Source organism: Macrobrachium nipponense, chromosome 27 (assembly GCF_015104395.2).
Source record: "Macrobrachium nipponense isolate FS-2020 chromosome 27, ASM1510439v2, whole genome shotgun sequence".
In the NCBI taxonomy this organism is placed as follows: domain Eukaryota; kingdom Metazoa; phylum Arthropoda; class Malacostraca; order Decapoda; family Palaemonidae; genus Macrobrachium; species Macrobrachium nipponense.
In genome coordinates this window covers 27,206,420-27,231,318 of record NC_087216.1, presented here as the reverse complement: position 1 = coordinate 27,231,318, position 24,899 = coordinate 27,206,420, and the positions used below count along the sequence as shown (strand labels likewise).

The following is a 24,899-nucleotide window of genomic DNA, read 5'->3' as shown; positions in this document are numbered from 1 at the left end:
GCAAAATTCAGCACAATTCATCAAAAATTCAGCCAGATTCATCACCCATGAACTACTGACATATTCTCCAAAGTCATAGAAACTCGGTAAATAATTAACCACAAAACTTCTCCCATAATTCATTGTAATAATTCTCCATAATATAATTATCTGTAATAATTATAAAATAATCTCCCATGAAATATCTCAAATAATGATAATTCTACTTAAGTACCTCTACCGTAAAATATCTCAAGTAATAATAATAATAAGAATTCTCCAGTAAAATATCTCAAGTAAGGGCATTAATATTGCCAATCCCCAGTACACACCAATATTGCCACACCAAAACTCAACACCACTTCCCCAGTATACACCAAATACAACACGAGGCATCCATCCACCACCAGTGGCGACACCACCTGACAACATCAGTCAGCAATCATCATCAGTCAGCACCACCGGGCATCACCATTCAGCACCACTCGGCAATCACCATCACTCAGCACCATTTTAAAGTAATCTCCCCAACACCAATCAAATCTCCATTAAAAACAAAACAATCACTGTGTCCCCATTTATAATTATGCCTTCCAAAGCATAAGGAAAACTTACACCACATCCCATATGTATATCATTTCCTTTTCTCTTCACTCAAGAGAAAGGAAAAAAAAAAAAAAACTCTTTCTAAAAAAAAACCCTATGGGCATCTCACATCATCAACCAATCGTTATCAGCTGATGTCCTTTGGCATTGGAAATTCATTATCCAAGGCCAGATTCTTCCCCCAATACCCCGACACAAAGAAAAAAAAAAAGAAGTAATTCACCCCCCACTAAAAAAAAAAAAAAAGAGAGCTTCACCCTCCCGGTCAAGCAATGCCCCCCAAGGCAGACCACTACTTGCCCCTTGCAATACCCCTCTGGGTCGGTTCAGCAAAAATTACGCTGAGCGCGTGAGAACAAGTGGGCGCTCTTTGTCCAAGCAAAGAATGCAATTCAAGCAACAGTTTAGCATGTACGAAAACCATTCATACACACATATGTATTAAACAAAGATGAATGCGTCTCTTCTATACATGCGCCAATAAAGAAACACATCACTTTTTACTCGTATGGGAAAAAATGTGGTATCCTAAACCAATCACACAATTCACAAAATGATTCAAAAACCCCCCCAGGCCCAAAAAAAACACATTGTAACACTTACCCCTTCACAATGAAAGAAAACCCGGAATCTGCGCAATTATAAACACGCGAACCTCATCGGCACAACACAAACGCGCTCGGCGAGAAAGCACTCACAAGATCTAAGTCCTAACTGACTGACTAACCGAGTCTGAGGCATCACCATGGGCAAATTTGATGACTCTAGTCCAATTGTCTTTGCTCAGTACCACCGCTAACGGATGGACACACCTTAACCCCCACAAGTTATCAACTGAAACATAACACATTCCCACAATCAGACACTCTGAAAACAGCATTTTATAGCTGATACCAATCTCAAAAAAGGCTTTTTCGTTTGACCACCGCCAGCCACCACTATTAACAGTGGGAGCGTCGCCCCCCCGCTATTTTCATATTTGGTAAGCGTTTAGCCATTGTGGAAGGCGAACTGGTAACAATCAGTCTCTCCTCTCTGTCTCTCTCTCTCAAGGCGATCACTGGCAATAGCCTTCCTCTCTCTCTCGCTCTCTCTCTCTCTCTCTCTCTCTCTCTCTCTCTCTCTCTCTCTCTCTCTCTACCAACCTCTCTCTCTCCATTATCTAAGGTCACCAAATCAGTGTCGGAGCTACAAAAATATACATTTATTCAAAGTAAAGTACTAATTGAATGATTCAGGTTCTTATAGGAGAATTAATGGAATGGTAACTCACAGATCAATAACTCAGATAACCAACCTCCGTGAAATAAGTCTTAATCAGTAATAGTCAAACACTAATTATCTCCTCTCCAAAATATTATAGTTCCCTCCACTAGGACACTTAGTCCCCCCACTAGATCCGCCCATTGCAGCCTGGAATTTCACACACTCTCAAAAAAAAACACCTCGGCATATGCCATCGTGGCTCTGCCTTTCTCGCACAGACCTCTCCGTAAGTCTTCCCCTAGTTTTGGCTAAAGATGCCATTATGAACGGAAGAGGCGCACACATACACATGAATTCACACTCTTCGTCAACGCCCCAAGTAACTGGTCGCAGCCAGTTTTCAAGGGCACCTTGAACAAGCCCTCACGGCACTGATATGCTTAGGTAAGGAACTTTAACATCATACCACCCAAAAAAGAGTTATCAGCATTCTTAGTTTGTTGCCCGGACTCTGTCTCCATGGGAAGTTAAAAATGATAAGTCTGCACATCCCTCCTTTAACATTTTAACACACACACACACACACACACACACACATATATATTTATATATATATATATATATATATATATATATATATATATACTAGATATGTATATATACGAGTATATGTAATTATATTTGTGTGTATAATATACATATACATATATATACTGTATTTTTATATATATATTATATATTATTTTTATCTTGTACTATTATAATTAAATACTATTATGCATATATATATATAATACGCTATAGGGGTTCAACCCAACGAGAGATGTTGGGAGAAACACATAATACAAATCAAAAATACTCCCACCCCTACGAACAACATGAAAATCGTATATTAATTTCCGACCCAGTATACGATTAGGTTAAAGGCCCGAAGGATATAAAGAACAGAATTGTACTAATTAACGGCAGGCATACCGAATAATAATTACATTTATATATATATATATAGTTATATATATATATATATATATATATATATAGATATATATTAATATATGTATATATATATATGTAATCTATATATATATATTATATATATATAGATAGATATAATAGAAATGAAACATAAATTAGGGGGTTTGTATATTATATATGTATGTATAATAATATATATATATATATATACTATATATAATATAATATATATATATTATTATTATATATGATACAGACAACGACTACATACTATTACATACAGATATATATTATAGTAATTAATTATGTATATATATTATAATATATATATATAAAGTAAAACTTTTTCGCTCCTAAACAGAACAAGAAAGAGGGGGCATTATACCCAGCAAGAAGCAGAGTGGCCATCATGACAGACGACTACGTTGCTTCTGTTGAATTCCACGAGGCGATGGCCAAGGGCACGTATGCCCTAGTGGGTAAGGTCATCCATCTCCCGTGCCTCCAGTCTGACCTTTTTACATCTTTGTGCCTTTTTGCTGATCTTTATTTTATTCATGGAAGTAAAGTTCGAGGGCTTTTGGTGGCGAGGTCATAGTTTTCAAAATTTCTGATTTTTTTTTGTCTATGGACGTCATTTTCTGTCTAATTCATAGAGAGTTTGGCTAATTCAAAATGAATTTCTGTCTAGTTCAGAAGCTTTTCTGCCTAATTCAAATTAATTTCCGTCTAATTCAGAAGATTTTCTGCCTAATTCAAAATTAATTTCTGTCTAATTCAAAATGTTTTCTGTCTAATTCAAAGACACTTTTTGACTAATTCAAAATGTTTTCTGACTAATTCAAATAGAATTTCTGTCTCATTCAAAATATTTTCTGTCTAATTCAAACAGAATTTCTGTCTGATTCAAAATACTTTCTAATTCAAAGAGATTGTGGCTAATTCAAAATATTTTCTGTCTAATTCAGACAATATCTGTCTATTTCAAAGAGAATTTCTGTCTAATTCAAATGGATTTTCTGTCTAATTCAAAGAGAATTTCTGTCTAGTTCTAAACATTTTCTGTCTAATTCAGAAAATTTCTGTCTAATTCAAAGAGAATTTAAGTATAATTCAAATGGATTTTCTGCCAAAGTCAGAGAGAATTTCTGTCTAATTCTAAATATTTTCTGTCTAATTTATATTTTGGCTAATTCAAATATTTTTTGTGTAATTCAAAATATTTTCTGTCTAATTAAAAAAATTCTGTCTAATTCAAAGAGAATTTATGTCTAATTCACATGGATTCTCTGTCAAATTCAAAGGTAATTTCTGTCTAATTCAAAGAGAATTTCTGCCTAATTAAAAATATTTTCTGTCTCATCCAAAGAGAATTTCTGTCTAATTCAAAACATTTTCTGTCTAATCCAGAAAATTTCTTCTAATTCAATGAGATTTTCTCTCGAATTCAAATGGATTTTCTGTCATATTCAGAGATTTTCTGTCTACTGCAAAGAAAATATTCAATAGTCTTTCTAATGATAATTTTTTCATTTGTAAACCCTCTTCCCCACTCTAAAGAAAAAAAAAAAAAAAAAAAAACTTTTCAACATTTCAGACGTGTTCAGCTCCGCCGTGGGGAGGGCCAACCAATTCACAAAAAGGGGCGAAAAGTGCAAGTATCACCTGAGCACTGATAACGTCCAGGTGAACCCCGACGCCATAGCCTTCAGGAAAAACAGCCCTTACATAGTGCAGTGTGATTTCATGTAGGTAGTAGTAGCATCCGTGACTAATTGATTTTTAATCTATCTTTGCCTTCACTGAGTGATTTCATGTAGATAGCAGTCGTGATTGATTGAGTGTGATCTCATGTAGGTAGTAGCACCTGTGCCTGATCGATTTATAATCTATCTTTGCCTTCACTGAGTGATTTCATGTAGATAACAGTCGTGATTGATTGAGTGTGATCTCATGTAGGTAGTAGCACCTGTGCCTGATCGATTTATAATCTATCTTTGTCTTCACTGAGTGATTTCATGCAGATAGCAGTCGTGATTGATTGAGTGTGATCTCATGTAGGTAGTAGCACCTGTGCCTGATCGATTTATAATCTATCTTTGTCTTCACTGAGTGATTTCATGTAGATAACAGTCGTGATTGATTGTGTGATTTCATGTAGGTAGTAGCACCTGTGCCTGATCGATTTATAATCTATCTTTGCCTTCACTGAGTGATTTCATGTAGATAACAGTCGTGATTGATTGAGTGTGATTTCATGTAGGTAGTAGCACCTGTGCCTGATCGATTTATAATCTATCTTTGCCTTCACTGAGTGATTTCATGTAGATAGCAGTTGTGATTGATTGAGTGTGATTTCATGTAAGTAGTAGCACCTGTGCCTGATCGATTTATAATCCATCTCTGCCTTCAGTGAGGGATTTTGTAGTTTCTTCTTGACTTTGTCAATCAACGTCAGGTCTGGTCTGATTTGCACGTATCACCCTATCTGTTCTGATACCATAGTCCCAGAGGATCTTTGCTGATCGTTTTCTATCACTCCCTCAGGTTGGTGCTAGTACCACTTATTACTGCAGGTAGCTGGTGTTTCTTGCACAGGCTCTAGTGGAGGTCTTTAGCCACTGAATCATGCCTCTTTTTGTACTGGTTCTGTGCAAGTGCCGGGCATTCGCTTGCTATGTGGTTTATGGTTTCATTTTTCGTATTGCACTTCCTACATATGGGAGAGATGTTATTTCCGTCTATCGTTCTTTGAACATAATTATCTGGTTCTTAGGGCCTGATCTTGTACGCTGTTATCATTCCTTTAGCTTCCTTCTTTAGCTCTCCCTCTGTAGCCATTGCCATGTGTCATCGCTGGCTAGTTCTTTAGTCTGTCTCATGTATTGTCCGTGCATTGGTTTGTTGTGCCAGTCCTCTGTTCTGTTTGTCATTCTCCTGCCTCTGTATATTTTCTGGGTCTTCGTCTACTTTTATAGCCTTCTCCCATGCACTCTTTAGCCACTCGTCTTCACTGGTTTTCAGATTATGGCCCCAGTGCTGTTCTCGATGTTGACGCAGTCCTCTATACTTAGTATCCTCTCCTCCTTCCTTTCGTGTTATGTATAGTCTGTCCGCATTTGCTCTTGGGTGTAGTGCTTTGTGTATTGTCATATGTTTCCTGTTTTCTGATCTATGCTGCGGAGTTCTGCCTTCGTCCATTCGACTATTCCTGCGCTGTATCTGATTACTGGCACTGCCCCCCATGTGTTTATGGCTTTTATCAAGATTTCCGGCGTTGAGTTTTTTATTTGAGTTTCGCCTTGAGTCTCTGCATACTATATTTTCTTTCCTGATCGTGTCCTTCAATCTCTTGGTGTTTTATATCCCCTCCTTCCATTATTCCCAGGTATTTGTATCCCGTCTCCATCTATGTGTTTGATGTTGCTCTCATCTGGTAGCTTTAACCCTTCAGTTCTCGTTACTTTGCCTTTTGTATGTTGACTAAGGCGCATTTTTCTATTCCAAACTCCATCCTGATGTCCCCAGATACAATCCTTACCAGTCTGGATTAGGGTATCTATTTCCTTGATGCTCTTACCATACAGCTTGATGTCGTGGGCCATGAACATCAGATGGTTGATTCTGTTGCCTCTTTTCTTGAGGTGGTACCCAGCATCCATCTTCTGTAGTACTTTTGTCATGGGAATCATGGCTACTACGAAGAGTAGTGGGGACAGTGAATCTCCCTGGAAGATCCCTCTCCTGATATACCTCTGCTAGTCTTATTCCAGAGCTTGTAAGTATTATATTCCAGTTGCGCATTGTATTTTTGAGGAAGCTGATGGTGTTTTGCTATGCCCCATATTTTTCAGGCATTCTATGAGCCATGTGTGTATCATGTCGAGGGCTTTCTTATAGTCTTATCCATGCCATGCTTAGGTTGGTTTTCCTTCTCCTACTGTTCTTATTACCATTTTGTCTATCAGGAGCTGTTCTTTTGTGCCCCTACACTTCCTTCTGCAGCCGTTTCTGTGGTGGGGGGATGTTTGTCTCCTTTAGGTATTGTAGAGCCTTATACTGATGATACCTGTTAGTAACTTCCACATTATTGGTAGGCAGGTGATAGGCCTGTAGTTACTGGCTATATTTCCCTTACTCTTGTCTTTTTGCACTAAGGATGTTCTTCCTGTGGTCATCCATTTGGGTGCATGGTGATTTTAGATACAATTATTATTATTATTATTATTATTATTATTATTATTATTATTATTATTATTAATTATTATTATTATGGTGAACAATTCACAATGATAAAAGCTAAATATATATATATTATATATATATATATATATATATATATATATATATATATATATATGTGTGTGTGGTGTGTGTGTGTGTGTGTATTTATATGTGTATATATAATAATCCAAAATTCCTATGAACACAATACCCAAATGCAAATAAATAAAAAACAAAACATATTAAGGAAATATTAAAATAATAAATTAAAAAAGGATAAACTAGGCGCAACAACTAACGGTCAAAACACACACAAGCAAAAAATGACATCAACACAAACAGAAAAAAAAGAAAAAATAATAAACCGAGACGATGGTACATGTAGCTTTAAGAGAACTCTTACAATCGCCAGTGTTCAACAGAACTCACTAATAAGGGGTCTTAAGACACTCATTTTCGCTTATTCGGGGAGTAAGCCTACAAACTACTTTGTTGTTCCTGTTGTTGTTGTTTGTAAGAAAGGTCTTTGGAAAAGCGCACAAAAAGGTCTGAATTCAAAAAGGTGTTTGGCGTTGAGTTAAAGACACAGAAATTTTAGATTACGATATGTATGATTGATTTATTAGAACGCAAATGTAAAAAATAAAAAAATAATGTGTATGTTAATAGGATAGGATATATATGATTGATTTATTAGAATAAAAAGTAGAAAATAAATAATGTTAAACAGTACAGAGCTATTATTTTATAATAATATATAACGTATTTATTTCAATTTAGTGGGCGAAACAACTTTCTATTTTGACATAGATTTTAGCACGCGCCCCGAGTAAGCTGGAAGTCGGATCCAACCTTTTTATATTTTATTTATTTATCATTTATCTATCTATCCTTTTTCTATTCATCGCATTTATTTCTCTATTTATTGATTGATTTATCTATTCACTTTTTAACTTTCTCTGCTAATTTACCAATTTTTCTATTTTTTACTTATCAATTCATATATATTTTATTTATTACTTTCATTAAATTATTTATTATTTATTCACTCATTTATTTATCTATTCATTTAAGCATTTATTTATTTATTCGTTGACTTATTTATTTATCTTTCATTTATTTATTCATTTATCTATTATTTTTATTGATAAATCTTTATCTATTTACTTTTCTACTTATTAATTCACTTATTTCTTTACACTTAGAACAACGAAGAAGATTATACAAATAGATAAGTTATAAAAAAATGACGGTAAGATGTCATTATTGAAAAAAAAACCCACAAAATTACTGTGTACAACGTGTTTACTTAGAAATATTTACATTTCATTTTACTCAACACTCGAGTACTTTCAGGCCCTATCTGTGGCCCTTTCTCAAGAGATGTGTAGTGTGTCAGCCTGGGTCAAGGCCCAGCAGTCTCTCTGGAACTTCTTGTTGAGCCATCATTTATACGATGGCGGTTTCTGGAGTTTCCTTGAGAGATGCTAATCCCCTCTTGTCGTTCTGATATCCTGAGCTGATGGACAATGGATTGACCTTGTGGTAAGTGAGTGGTCACCAACAGTCTGTTGCGCAGAAAAACCTAATCTCCAGGTCAGAATGGTCAGTCCATCGACCATCAGCTCAGGATATCAGAGCGACAAGAGGGGATTGGTAAACTCTCAAGGAAAAACCCAGAACAACCATCATATAAATGATGCTCAACAAGAAGTTCCAGAAGACTGCTGGGCCTTGACCCAGGTTGACAACCTACACATCTCTTGAGAAAGGGCCACAGATAGGGCCTGAAAAGTACTCGAGTGTTGAGTAAAATAAATGTAAATGCTTATAATTATGCAAACACGTTATACACAGTAATTTTGTGGGTTTCTTTTCAATCTTCAGAAGAAACTGAAAGAAGTTTTTTTTGGCTTCCTTTAATAATAATAATAAAAATAATGATAATAATAATAAATAGATTATTTCATTATTACAAACCCCTCCCACGTACATACAACATCCACTGTCCAGCTATAACCTTTTACCCACAACTCCATCCACAAGCCTCCACATTCAACCTAACACGCACAAACGTATGCATCCACAACCCTCACTCACCCACAACCCTGCTCAGCAACCTTCCTCCCACAGGCACTACCACCTAGGCTCTACCCACAACCATCCTTCCACAATCCTCACACACAACCTTACTGTCAAAACCCCTACCCACAACCAGTTAGAGAGAGAGAGAGAGAGAGAGAGAGAGAGAGAGAGAGAGTGAGAGAGAGAGAGAGAGGTAACTAACCTGTGGAAATATCCCTTTAAAATTGTGATACGTTTTATGTACAAACTTAGTTAGATGCTCCACTTAGAGCAACTGTAGGATTAGGTCAAGAGTCTCCCTGCAGTGCCGTGCACCTAGCATTTACCTTCCATTCTGCGGAATTTATTCTTAAAAAATTTATCAAATAAATTCCAACGAATAGAAAGTGAATGCTAGGTGCATGGCACTGCAGACTCTAGGCCAAATCCTACAATTGCTCTAAGCGTAGCATTTAAGAAAGTTTGCATATAAAACGTATCTCGCGATCTTAAAGAGAGATATTTCTTCAGGGTTTTACTCTTTACAGATTTCTCTCTCTCTCTCTCTCTCTCTCTCTATTCCTTTTGGTAGTCATTTTACGGAAGATTCCAACCCTCCCTATTTGTCCGGGCTTGGGACCGGCTCTGAGGGTGGCCGCCCACCCTCAGAGGCTAGGTTAAAATGTGGGGTTTTTTTCCCCCCACAGCAGGAAAATGGATCGAGTCATTCAGTCGAGCTCAGTTGCGGAGCTCCTCCTGACTGAGGCCAAAGGCCCGAACACGAGTGGGTCGCAGAATGGCACCCGATGACTGTGGGGCTAAAGCACACCCAAAGCAACATCAGAGGAACCACCAAAGAACACCTTCGGGGGGGATGGGCCTGGGGGGAGGCCCTCAGGGGGGAAGTTTTTTTGCAATGGGGTTGTGGGGGGCATCATTGGGTGGGTCCCTCTCCACGCTGCTGAAGGATGGAGCCCCTCAGCCTCACGGTCGCCCGGTCAGTCTCTGTGGCATCAACTTCCTGTTTTTTGGCCTTTTTGGGTCGACCTTTTTTTAGGGGGGGTGGTCACGGGCTCACCCCCCACCTCCCCCTTCCTGCTGTGGAAAAAGGGCGAGCATCAAGACTTGCCTCCTCTTTTTATCCATCCTGGCTTATCTAACATCAGTACATAAGCCAGTTGATAAGCTGCCCCTTATCTTCATGCTCTCCCTCTACTTCCTGGCTTGACTGTTCAACTTCCTCTTCATTTATCTCATTTCGATGCAAGAGCCTATCTATCTCCTTCATTTTATTTTTGAGCCAGTTGTGTCTGCTCTCGTAGGCAATTTAGCCTTTTCAGTTCTTCAATCTCTCTCTTTTTCTTGAACCGTTCTTTCTCCTTGGCAACTTCATGCCATTTCTTTTCGAGAATTTCAGCCCGGAGTGCAGCCAACGCCTGCTCGTCATCCACAGCATTCCTCATCTGTAGCTCCCGGTTCTCTAGGCCTATGGCATCTATCTCCTCTTTTTTCCTATCCAGTTGTGTCTGTGACTCTTGGATGATCCAATCAGAGTCTGATACTTTGTCAGCTCTCGAGGCGTTTAGCCTTTTCAGTTCTTCAATCGCTCTCTCTTTCTCTAACAACCGTTCTTTCTCCTTGGCAACTTTACGGCGTTTCTTTTCGAAAATTTCAGTCTGGAGTGCAGCCAACACCTGCTCATTGTCCACAGCCATATCGCTTGTCAGCTCCTGATTCTCTAGCCTTAATGCCTCTATCTCCTCATTCTTCCTGGCCAGTTGTTTTTGCAGGTCTCTGATGATCCAATTGCTGTCTGATAAACTTAACAAAAGCTTGCAAGGCGTTCAGCCTTTTCTGTTCGTCATCTCCTGATCTTCGCACAGAGATCTTTCCTCCGAAACATGAATGTCTTTCGGTTCCAGCGTTTCCCTCTGGTGTTCTGCCAATGCCTTCTCGCAGTTCGCAACCTTCCTCTGCAACTCCTGGTTCTCTAGGCCGATGGTCTCTATCTCCTCATTTTTCCTAGCCAGTTGGGTCTGCAGCTCTCGTATGATCCAATCGCACTCCGACAATTTGTTAGCTTTCGAGGCATTGAGCCATTTCAGCTCTTTGATCTCCTTCTTATTGTCGCACAACTCTTTCTCCTTTGCAGCTTCAATGTCTTTCAGCTCGAGAATTTCTGACTCAAGCGACTCTACTTTACTCTTCAGTATCGAGTTTTTCCGCCTCTCATTTGCCAGGGTTTCCTCAATCTCACAGTTTCTGTCTCGTAGGGCAGCAGCGGCGCTTTCCTGTGAAGCTTGGAGCTGAGCTTCGTAGTCTGCAGCCAGCTTCTCGAGTCTCGAGTTTCCACTTCCTCGAGCTCCAGTTTTTGTCGGAGAGCAACGTTGGTCTGCTGTGTAACGTCCGTTCATCTGGCTCTCCAGTTCTGCTACAGTGTCCTCGATGGCCGTCATTTGACCTTCCAGAGTTGCCAGTTTCTCTCGGGCCTTCTCGGACTCTATAGCTTTCCTTGTGAGTAAATCTTCCAGATGCCCAATTTCCTTCCTCAATTCTCTCTCGTTGGTGGCCATCTTCTGCTGGGAGAGACTCCTCATTCTTCTTTCTTCTTGCCATTTCTTCTCCAGAGACGCTGCTTCATCCCTCAGTTCTTTATTTGACTTCTCCATCTTCTCTCTTTCGAATGAAGCCCTTTTCAGTTGGGTCTGCAGCTCTTGGATGATCCAATCATATTCCGACAATTTGTCAGCTTTCGAGGCGTTGAGCCATTTCAGCTCTTTGATCTCCTCCTTATTGTCACACAACTCTTTCTCCTTCGCAGCTTCAATGTCTTTCAGCTCGAGAATTTCTAACTCGAGCAACTCGACTTTACTCTTCAGTATCGAGTTTTTCCGCCTCTCGTTTGCTAGGTTTTCCTCAATCTCACAGTTTCTGTCTCGTAGGGCAGCGGCACTTTCCTGTGAAGCTTGGAGCTGAGCTTCGTAGCCTGCAGCCACCTTCTCAAGTCTCGAGTTTTCCACTTCCTCGAGCTCCAGTTTTTGTCGGAGAGCAACTTGGTCTGCTGTAACATCCGTCATCTGGCTCTCCAGTTCTGCTACAGTGTCCTCGATGGACGTCATTTGACCCTCCAGAGTTGCCAGTTTCTCGGGCCGGCCTTCCGGACGCTATAGCTTTCGTTTGCGACGTAAATCTTCCAGATGGCGAATTTGCCTTCTCCAATTCTTCCTCTCGTTTGGCGCGCCATCTTCTGCTGGGAGAGACTCCTCATTCTTCTTTCTTCTTGCCATTTCTTCTCCAGAGACGCTGCTTCATCCCTCAGTTCTTTATTTGACTTCTCCATCTTCTCTCTTTCGTATGAAGCCCGTTTCAGATCGTCCTCCAAGTCTCGCTGTTGAGCCAAGATTTGTTCATTCTGATGGAGCAGGTTCTCATTTTCACTTTTCATGCCTGCTTCCTGATCTGCTTTCTGTCTCAGCATGAGGTCCTTTTCCACCAACTGATTCCGTAGCGAAATAATCTCCTCTTTCGCCTCCTTCCACAAACGTTCCAGATCTTCAGTATTCTCCACTTCTAGACAATCTTCCAGTCTAGAGGTTTCTAGTTCATCGTCACTATTGTTCAGTTCTTCCAGATCTAAACGATCTTCCAGTATAGACCATTCGCTAGTGTCTGTTTCCAGACCATCATTACTGTCGTTCAGTTCTTCCAGATCTTCCAGATCTAGATGATGATTCTTCAATCTAGACAATTCACTCATGTCTGCTGCCTTTCCCAGGCCATCGTCGCTATCGTCCCTTCTTTCCAGATCTAGACGATCTTCCAGTCTAGACAATTCGGCTCGTGTCTGTTTCTGGGTAATCGTCGTCGTCAGTATCTTCTAGTTCTTCCAGATCTGGCAGATCTTCCAGTCTAGTAGACATATCGCTGCAAACTCCGTAGCGAGTTCAGCCTCGCTATCTTCCAATTCCAGAGTACTTTCAGGTCTAAAGTCGTCACCGTCGTGTCTTGTTGCTTCTAGAACTCCATCCAATTCATGAACTTGGCGTCCATGACTTCTGAATTTCCAGCAAACAACCAAACGTCAGTCCTGCCAACAGGGCCAATTCAGGGATGGCGATGGCAAAGGCTGGCGCCAACAAGCTGGTCGGTTCTTTAACAATTTCTGGTTCAAAAGATTCAACAGCAGCAGCAAGAGTATCCTGTACTCGTAAACCAACTGTCGACTCCTTGACAACAGCAAAAAATTGATTGGTATATCGTCAGTAACACTCGCGAGCAAGTCGCCTTCAATGAATGCTAATACCACAAACAAAATGCAATATAGCTGAACATCTGATCATTTGTTAACTCCATACATACACTTGCCTTCTCTGATGTCTTGTTTTCGGAAATGCCACCGACATAGGAAGGAACTTTAGAGGCTCCGAAGACTCCGAAGAGCCTCCAGTTCCTGGCTTTGGGGCCAAAGGATTTCTTCTTCTTCATCTGCTTTCACTAGAAGTCTATGGCTGCTCTGGAGACGCTGGAGCAGCAGCTGCAGTGAGTCCTTCTGAAGGATCTTAAGGATCTATGTCTAGTCGTCAGAGAAAATACCTCGGAATTGTACGTTTAGTACTTTCTCAAGTCCAGAATTTTCCTATCTCAGGAGATTTCTCGATTATTTACCGTAATTATTATTACTACTAACTACTAACTACCTACTACTACTACTACTACTATTATTATTATTATTATTATTATTATTATTTTTTTTTTTTTTTTTTTGCTCTATCACAGTCCTCCAATTCGACTGGGTGGTATTATAGTGTGGGGTTCCGGGTTGCATCCTGCCTCCTTAGGAGTCCATCACTCTTCTTTACTATGTGTGCCGTTTCTAGGATCACACTCTTCTGCATGAGTCCTGGAGCTACTTCAGCCTCTAGTTTTTCTAGATTCCTTTTCAGGGATCTTGGATCGTGCCTAGTGCTCCTATGATTATGGGTACGATTTCCACTGGCATTATCCTATCCTTCTTATTTCTATTTTCAGATCTTGATACGTATCCAATTTTTTCCCTCTCTTTCTCTTCAACTCTGGTGTCCCATGGTATTGCGACATCAATGATGATACTTTCTTCTTGACCTTGTCAATCAACGTCACGTCTGGTCTGTTTGCACGTATCACCCTATCCGTTCTGATACCATAGTCCCAGAGGATCTTTGCCTGATCGTTTTCTATCACTCCTTCAGGTTGGTGCTCGTACCACTTATACTGCAAGGTAGCTGATGTTTCTTGCACAGGCTCCAGTGGAGGGCTTTTGCTACTGAATCATGCCTCTTTTTTGTACTGTTCTGTTGCAAGTGCCGGGCATTCACTTGCTATATTGGTTTATGGTTTCAATTTTCGTATTGCACTTCCTACATAGGGGAGAGATGTTATTTCCGTCTATCGTACTTTGAACATATCTGGTTCTTAGGGCTGATCTGTGCCGCTGTTATCATTCCTTCAGTTTCTTCTTTAGCTCTCCCCTCTGTAGCCATTGCCAATGTCATCGCTGGCTAGTTCTTTAGTCTGTCTCATGTATTGTACCGTGCATTGGTTTGTTGTGCCAGTCCTCTGTTCTTTCTGTCTTTCTCCTGTCTCTGTATATTTCTGGGTCTTCGTCTACTTTTATTAGTCCTTCTTCCCATGCACTCTTTAGCCACTCGTCTTCACTGGTTTTCAGATATTGCCCAGTGCTCTGTTTTCGATGTTGACGCAGTCCTCTATACTTAGTAGTCCTCTCCCTCCTTCCTTTCGTGTTATGTATAGTCTGTCCGTTTTGCTCTTGGGTGTAGTGCTTTGTGTATTGTCCTATGTTTCCTGGTTTTCTGATCTATGCTGCGGAGTTCTGCCTTCGTCCAATTCCACTATTCCTTGGCGCTGTATCTGATTACTGGCACTGCCCATGTGTTTTATGGCTTTTATCATATTTCCCGGCGTTTGAGTTTTGACTTGAGTATCGCCTTGAGTCTCTGCATATATTCTTTCCTGATCGTGTCCTTCATCTCTTGGTGTTTTATATACCCCTCCTTCCATTATTCCCAGGTATTTGTATCCTGTCTCATCTATGTGTTTGATGTTGCTCCCATCTGGTAGCTTTATCCCTTCGGTTCTCGTTACTTTGCCTTTTTGTATGTTGACTAAGGCGCATTTTTCTATTCCAAACTCCATCCTGATGTATGATGTATTATTATTATTATTATTATTATTATTATTATTATTATCTTATTATTTTATTATTATTATATTATCGTCCTTACTACCTCTCTCCAACAGGGAAAAAGAAAATAAAAACAATGACAAGAATTTGATTTAGAGAGATGCAACGATGCAGTCTTCATCCTAAGGTTTTTTCCTTCCTTTTCAGTAAATGTTTGAAAATCGACGTAAAACTGGTCACACAGGATGCTAAAGAACTTCCCAGAATACATTCTAAGTAAAAGGCACGAATAATGTATTAAGAAAAAAATATGAAAAAGTTTGAAGAAAAAAATACAACTGATTCCGTAGCGAGGACGTAAAGAAATTACGAGACTGAAATGCTGTAATGCAATTGAATACAGGTACCATAAAAAATAAGGGTTAATTCTATACATTGCTTAGGAAAAATGACCTCGAATCGTCTTAGCGCTCCTGTAAAAAATACACTGTTTATTTTTTGAAACGCGATGATGAAAAATGATCTCAATCCGTCCTAATGCTCCTGTGAAAAAAAAACAACTGTTTATTTTTTGAAACCCGACGATAAAAAAAATGATAAAAAATGGCTAAACATTTCCCCTAAAGGAGAGGTTGGTAAAGGAAGCGCTGCAGCCTTTTTTATAAGCCAGGTTTTAAAATGGAGAAACGTGCGTGAAAAATGAGGATGAAAAAGGGGTCGGGGTCTTAGGGTAGAGGGTCAATGCTCCCCGAGGGGGAGCTTACAAGGGTGGGTGGCGGGTGGGGGGGGCGGAGGCGGGGGGGGGGGGGGGGGGGGGGTGTTGGGCGGGTGGGGAGATGTAGCGCTCAAATCTGATGATTTTCCAGGCAGAAGAAGAAGAGTGACGTAAAGAAAGAGAACAAATTAGTTCACCTTCTTCTTCTTTTTCTTCTTCTTCTTCTTCTTGAGAGCAGAGTATAATGAAATGGAAATAAGGCGATAAATAACGCAGTGAGGGACTGTGATACAAAGTGATACAACAGGGTGAGAGATTTCGGGCGAAAAATAAACAAGAAGAGAGGAGAGAGTGAATATTACAAAAAAAATTGGTGAGAGATGGAGTAAATGTTAAAAAAAAATAGTGAGATGGAGTAAACATTATAAAAATAGCGAGAGATGGATTAAATTTTTTTAAGAAAGTGAGAGATGGAGTAAACAAAAATAAAATAGTGAAAGATGGAGTAAATATTAAAAAAAATAGTGAGAGATGGAATAAATAAAAAAAATAGTGAGAGACAGAGTAAATATTAAAATGAATAGTGAGAGATGGAGAAAGATGGAGTAAGTATTAAAAAGAAATAGTGAGAGATAGAGTAAATATTAAAAAGACATAGTGAGAGATAGAGTAAATATTTAAATAAATTGTGAGAGATGGAGTAAATATAAAAATAAAATAGTTAGATGAAGTAAATACTAGTCGAAATTCACGAAAGACGAATGAGGGATTGTGAAATAGCAATATAAACAAGAAGGAATGAATATGAAGAAGAAAAAGGATGCCTACAGTGTGCCACGTGAGGGGCACTAACGGCGCTACCCCAGCACATCCCTTAAACAAAATAAAATTTACGTTTCAAACGTGTATGAAAAATCAGCAGCTGCTGCTTTGCAACTACTAAAGACGAAATGAACAACACTGAACCGAGGTATAACGTCCACCTGGGTTACTTTTCAATGAATTTCAAAAGTACAAATAAACCGCCACAAATAGTCAAGAACTTGCGAACGCATCACAAACGCCCGTCAACAAACCAAGAGCTGTAGATGTCGCGCCATTTGACATTAATTAATCTTGTTATGAAATGAGATACGACCTCGTAATTAACTCTGCCGAATTCCGATTTGGTAAAAGAAAAAAATAATAATAATTCACGAATTCATGATGAAAGGATCGACTTAGGGCCTTTTGGGGTGGGGTGGGGTGGAAGGGCGGGGGGGGGGGGGGGGGGGGGTGTGCATGAGGGCTGAGCTCACTCTCAAATAACCCTCCAATTATTTTGTTTTGATGAAGTTGACTGCTTGCTTGTTTGAGGTCTTTCATGCAATAAAAAAAAAAGGCCAGGTCGTTAGGTAGCTAGTGGGGAAGCGAGGTGACTAATGACAGGTTGCGACGAGGGCAGGTGTCCTAATTACCTGTCTTCAAAGAAATGTCAGCTGGCTGCTGACATCGCGAACTTTCGAGGAGGTCTCTGAGGCCTCGGATTCTTGGGATGTTATGTTTGAGTCGTATTTTTTTTTTGTTTTTTTTTTTATCTACATAACTCCACGCGTTTATTCTGTTCATTTTGGAGGGTAAAGTATGCACTACATCATTCCTGATTTCAAAGCGTGTAGGGTACATCTCTCTCTCTCTCTCTCTCTCTCTCTCTCTCTCTCTCTCTCTCTATAGATATATATATAATATACATATAGTATATATATATATGTATATATAATTTAGATATATTATGATATATATAGAGATAGATATATATATTATATATATATATAAATATATATATATGTATATATAGTATATATATCTATATACTACATACATACATATTTATATATACATATATATATATATATATATATATATACATATAGATATATATATACATATATATATTATATATATATATATATATATATATATATTATATATATATATATATCCCCCAATTCCGCCGAAATCTCCCGATCCCCGAAAAATCTCCCGATCCCGAAATCTCCCGATCCCCGAAATCTCCGATCCCCGAATTCCCCGGACATTCCCGATCTCTCCCAGAAAACTTGAATTATCCCCCAAATCTACCGAACTCCCCAGAACCCCGAATTCTCCCAAATTCTCCCGATCTTTCCCAGGGCGAATTATCCCCCAATTCTACCGAATTCTCCCGAACCCCGAATTCTTTCTTTTCCGAATTCTCCCTCACACCACCGACTCCTGCCGACAGAATCCGCAGCTGCAGTACTTCGGCATCATGCAGTACGTGAAGAAGAAACACGTGACGGTCCTGTGCGAGACGGAAGTGAGCAGCGGCGGGCCGGAAACCCATGAGCCTCCTACAGGTGATCCTGATCATTTGGGAAATTATCCTTTTTTTTTATTTAATATTTGGTTTGTTTTTTGAAAGGGGAATTTATCTTCTTAAAGTAATTATAGCTATTTATCTATTTATTTTTTTATTTATTATTTTTTATTTAAGCTTTTTTTTTTGAAAGGGGGATTATCTTCATATAATTATTGCTTTCTTTATAAAACGTATAAATCTATGGCAATGCATAAGAAGTTATTTTCATAATTTCGTTATTTTTTTTTATAAAATAATAATAATAATAATAATAATATAATAATAATAATAATAATAATAATAATAATAATAATAATAATAATTATTATTATTATTATTATTATATTATTATTATTATTATTATTATTATTATTATTATTATTATTATTATTATTATTATTATTATTTATTATATTATTATAATCATAATTCTTGGAGATAAGGAATAATAATAATAATACTAATATGGTTTTGTTAAAAATGACTGCTGCTTCAAGCACTATTAATCTTGTAAGAGTCCTTCTCTATCTTTCTGATGACGGCTTTCTCATTGTGCTTAGACTGGCGAGCAACGCACCACAAGGGGCATGGCAAAATTCGGTTGAGTCCATTTGATTTATTATTGCTTATACAATTCTCTCTCTCTCTCTCGCTCTCTCTCTCTCTCTCTCTTCCAGTGGCGAGTCCCTCTCCTTTTATCGTGGTGTTGCGAGCTCTTTAGTACGGTCAGAGCACTTCTCCGACAGGTCGAGTTTTTATTGGTTCCCGGGAAGGTGACTCATACGGCGGGCGTTGACGAGTCTTGCAGACCTTCTCAGTATTTACTACAAGAATCGGCGTACGAAAGACCTCCTGATGAGAACAACCCCTCCCCACCGGCAGGAGACCCCCTGAAGCAGTCCAACGTCGTCTACCGATACGTATGCCCCCCGCCCAAGGATGCCCTGGGATTTACATCGGCATGACGACGATGCGCCTGTCAAAAAGGATTTCCTGCCACGCCAGGAGGGCGCCATTAGGCAGCACGCCCTTGTAGTACACCGCAGAAACATCACGAGAGACGACATCGTCAGGAATATTAAGATCATCGGAGAGCACCTGACCCACGACGTCGCGTCTCCTAGAAGCGCTGCTCATCCTCGAGGAAAAGCTTCCCCTCAACACCACCCAAGAAGCGTTCCTGACACGACGACGTGTGTGAGGACGGACACACCCCTCCCCCCTAACGAAAGTACCAGCGCGCATGGAACGAACACCGGACATGAGAATAATACCAGGGGTGACGTCACGCAGGTAGAAGCCAATCAAGAGGCTCCCGGTGATACCCCCTCCTGAGAAGGTCTGCAAGACTCGTCAACGCCCGCCGTATGAGTCACCTTCCGGGAACCAATAAAAACTCGACCTGCCGGAGAAGTGCTCTGACCGTACTCAAGAGCTCGCAAACACCACGATAAAAGGAGATGGACTCGCCACTATTACGGGGGGCTGCTCTGTGAGCAAGAGCCCGTGCTGGCACAAGGCCAGCTTAATCTTAAACAACAAACCACTGGAATAATACGGCTGCTCTGTGAGCAAGAGCCCGTGCTGGCACAAGGCCAGCTTAATCTTAAACAACAACAACACTGGAATTCAGTCCCTCAGCAGTATTATCGCTTGATAATGTCCTGTTGATCAGGAGGAAACGTCGCGTTAGAGAGAGGAGAGAGAGAGAGAGAGAGAGAGAGAGAGAGAGAGAATTGTATAAGCAATAATAAATCAAATGACTCAACCGAATTTTACCATGCCCTTTGGTGCGTTGCTCGCCAGTCTAAGCAACAATGAGAAAGCCATCATCAGCAAAGATAGAGAAGACTCTTATAAGATTAATAGTGCTGAAGCAGCAGTCATTTTAACAAAACATGTCTACAGGAGGGTCCCTTCCTAAATAATACTATAATAAAATTAAATATTCATTATCAGCATAATTTTCATTATTAATTATTTATTATTATTATTATTTATTATTATTATTATTATTCATTAATCCCCAGCATGGAACTCCTCATGTACTCTTGACATTAATAATAAAATAATAATAATAATAATAATATATATTATTATTATTAGAGACGCACCTCCAACTAACGCGGTATTACATCCAACGGAGACTTCATAAAATCCCTAGTGTCATTTTCCAAGCGTCAATTTAATCATCTGAGTAAGATTAACCTTAAGCAATTGAATGTCAACCTTCAAAAGGATCTATAGGTTTTTGTTTACGCCTTAATGATATTTCATCCATTCTTAGGGCAATTTTCATGATAGGAAGCATTTATTATTATTATTATTATTATTATTATTATTATTATTATTATATTATTATTATTATTAGAATTAAAAGCCAGGCCAGAGTTTAAACACTACTGTGTCTTTTAATTCTCGATATTATATCATCGTTACACAAGTTACCTGGGACATTATAAATAATAATAATAATAATAATAATAATAATAATAATAATAATAATAATAATATAATAATAATAGTATTAATAATAATGATAATTAGAATTAAACCCCACTCTAGTGTTAAAAATATTTAGGCACAGAGTTAAGTATTTTTAATACTATGTGTCTGTTAATTCTCAATATCATATCCTCGATACAGGAGTTCCTTGGTTCATTATAATAATAATAATAATAATAATAATAATAATAATAATAATAATAATAATAATATAATAATAATAAAGTTTTATTGAAAGTAATTGCTGTCTCAGCTCTCAGCTGCGTTCTTGATTTTATAATGGTTCTTCTCTATTAAATTAACGCAGCTGAGGCAGCAATTACTTTCAATAAAACTTGCTTAAAGAGGGTTTACTTCCACCATACAATAATAATAATAATAATAATAATAAGAATATAATAATAATAATAATAGTAATAATAATGATAATAATGCCCACGACTCTACTAAAATCTTCTCTCTTTCCTTCCCCACAGACCCAAGGACCATTCTTCGTCCTCGGAGCAGGATACGTCTCAGCGTTTCTAACTCTCCTCTTAGAGATCCTATGGCGCCTTATCCTTCGAAATCCTATTACCTTAAAAAGAAATCCCTCCGCTGGGAGTAGAAATAGGTCCTACTGAATAGGAGTAGAGGAGGATAATGTGGTTCGTGAATTACATCAAGTAATACGTATTTTTGCAAAAGGAGTTTTGGTTTTCATACGCAATGCCCCTCTTATGTCCATTTTATCATTTATTTTCAACTTTTTTTTCCTGTATTCTTCGAGTCTGGGCTATAAAAATCATTAGGGCTATCTGCTCCATTATTTTATAAACAAGGCGATATGTATTTTCTGAAATGAGTGTGATCTTTTATTCATTTATTTAAATTTGTTTTGCTGTATTCTTCGAGTCTGGGGTAGAAAAATGCATTAGGCTGTCTGGTTCATTATTTTATAAACAAGGAGATATGTATTTTCTGATTGAGTGTAATAATTCCTTTTTAGTTTTTGTTCGTATGTTTATATTTTTTCCCCTCTGACTAAGTGTAATAATTCCTTACTTTCTGTTCGTTTGATTATATCTATCCGTAATCTTCGAGCCTGGGCTAGCAAAAGACATGAGCCTGTCCGCTCCATTATTTTATTTGCAAGAAGATAATAACACTTCGCTGCAATTTTGTCTAGTAATCCCCTGTCCTGATTTCATATTGAAGATTATGTAATCTCCCATATACAGGGTGTCCATAAAGTCCCAGTATCATTACAAATATCTATTGCTCAGAATGGTACTGGGACTCTATGGACACCCTGTATCTTCTAATAAATCGTCTAGTCTTTTCTCTTTGAGCGGATGAGGATGTACCAAAAGAGCTATAAAACAAAGTAAAAAAATTATTACAATAAATACACAAATAATGAGTCATTGCGTGTTTCTATTATACCAGAATACTTCCTCAGAGTAACTTCAGTTCCCTGGCATCACGAATATTTAAATTATATTTGATTTAATCACGTTCTTCTTCTCCTAGGAAGGGTTAGTGTGTACAGAGCACGCTTTATAAACGGGTAATAAAGAAATAATGACGATAAATACATACATAACAAAATACTGCACAATTCTATCTGAAAATGAGTTTTCAAAATAGCCTGGGTTTGCAGATGTCAAAGTGATTCCAGTAGTATTCCATTTAGTCGCATACCCCTATGTCTTAGGACGGATTAGGATGCAGCACAAAAACGCTTAATAAACGAAATATAAAGACAAAATTCCACTACATACATGAATCACGAGTCATTGCGTGACTGTTATTCATAATTCACCCTCGAAACCGCTTCAATTCAATGCCGTCAAAAAATTTAATTAATCGCCCGTTCTTTTATTTTTGAGCGCATTAAGACGTACTAAAAAAAGCTATAGAACAGAATATAAGAGCAGACATATCATTAACCAGATAACGAACCCATTACACGATTTTGTCATTCATGATTGTCCCTCAAAACAGCTTCAATTCAATGACGTCAAAAAAAGTTTAGTTAATCACCCGTTCTTTTATTTTTGAGCGGATTAGGACGTACCAAAACAAAGCTATAAAACAGAATATAAAAGCAGAGACTTATCATTAACCAGATAACGAACCCATCACACCATTGTCATTCACGATTGTCCCTCGAAATGGCTTCTAATTCATTGATGTTAAAAAAATGTAGTTAATCACAAGTTCTTTTATTTTCGAACGTTTTAGGACGTACCAAAACAAAGCTATGGAACAGAATATAAAAGCAGAGACTTATCATTAACCAGATAACGAACCCATTACACGATTCTGTCATTCACGACTGTCCCTCGAAACGGCTTCTAATTCCCTGACGTTAAAAAAATGTAGTTAATCACACGTTCTTTTATTTTGAACGTATTGGGACGTACTAAAACAAAGCTATAGAACAGAATATAAAAGCAGAGACTTATCATTAACCAGATAACGAACCCATTACACGATTCTTTCATTCACGACTGTCCCTCGAAACGGCTTTTAATTCCCTGACGTCACGCGGGGATATTCAATTGCATTCCGTCCACTTCAGCCCCGTCACCGATTCGCCGTATATCTATCTATCTATCTATCTATCTATCTATATATATATAGAGAGATATATATATTATATATATTTATATATATATATATATTTATATATATATATATATAGCTTTTACCCCATTATTCGTCCTAACTAAATCCCAAACAATTTATGCATTATTCAGTTTCGTTGGAACAACGCAGCCTCTTTAATCCGATTTCCTCTGATTCAATTCGATTAAACGAGTTTTGAAAATCTATAGGAATCTATTTATGGGTAATTGTGTCTCCATTGACTGGCGAATTAAATCGTTCGGTTTGATGGAGGTGCCATTCTCTGATATGGGTTGGCTGGAAGCTTATCGTTTGTGAGGTGTGGACTGACAAATGTGTATTGTAATCGAGCGTTGATATTCTTTATATAGAATAATACACTGCTATGCATACGTGTAAATGCGTATGGATTTATGTATGTAAAGGTATTTGTATATATATATATATATATATATATATATATATATATACGTATATATATATATATATATATATATATATATATATACGTATATATATATATAATATATATATATATATATATATATATATATACGTATATATAGTATATATATATATATATATATATATATATATATATCATATATTATATATATATATATGGATATATATATACATATTTAGTATATATATATATATATATATATATATATTTATAATATGTATAATATATACATACTATATATATGTATGTATATATATATATATATATATATATATATATATATATATTATATATATACATGTTTATATATATACATTACATATGTACAATGCATATATATATATATATATATATATATATATATATATATATATATATATATATATATATACTATATTATATACACACACACATACATATATATATATATATATATATATATATATATTGGTATATATATACATATATATATATTTATAGATATACATACCTATATATATATATATATATGTATATATATATATATATATATATATATATATATATTATATATATATATATATATATATATATATATATATAGCATGCGCATTCCCGTCCATACCTTCATAGACGAACCAACCCATATTGACAGTATCATAATTTCCAAGAAAAGTGGTAGAAGAAATAGTGATTTTTCAGGTTGGCAACGCGAATAGATAAGCGAAGAATTACCCTTTATTTTCTCACCTATTCTTCCGCTTCTTGACCACAAATGTACATACGTTTAAGTACAATTGTACATATTTGTACACGCAAATGGACACAAGAGGTAATTGATGAGCGCGCCTCTGAATAGGCAGTCATAAACTACTAAGACATTCGGTGACTTAGGGGTAATTTTTCAAGTAAACGGTATGTTTACACGCGTGCTGTATGTGTGTGCTTGTTTGTGTGTTTGTGTGCAGGACATTCAAGCTTTAAGTGTTTCACAATGAGGTCTCAT

General features: G+C 37.6%; 1 protein-coding gene across 1 annotated transcript in view; it reads left to right on the top strand.

Moving 5' to 3' along the window:
- Positions 1-22,067, top strand: part of LOC135200638 (uncharacterized) — a 56,343-nt gene extending 34,276 nt beyond the window's left edge. Inside the window, 6 exon segments of the mRNA XM_064229247.1 lie at positions 3,128-3,245; positions 4,364-4,514; positions 6,864-6,867; positions 18,214-18,306; positions 18,308-18,328; positions 21,312-22,067. Coding sequence (XP_064085317.1) covers positions 3,128-3,245; positions 4,364-4,514; positions 6,864-6,867; positions 18,214-18,306; positions 18,308-18,328; positions 21,312-21,458 — 534 coding nt within the window. The 3' untranslated portion in view covers positions 21,459-22,067.
- The last annotated feature ends 2,832 nt before the right edge of the window (positions 22,068-24,899 follow it).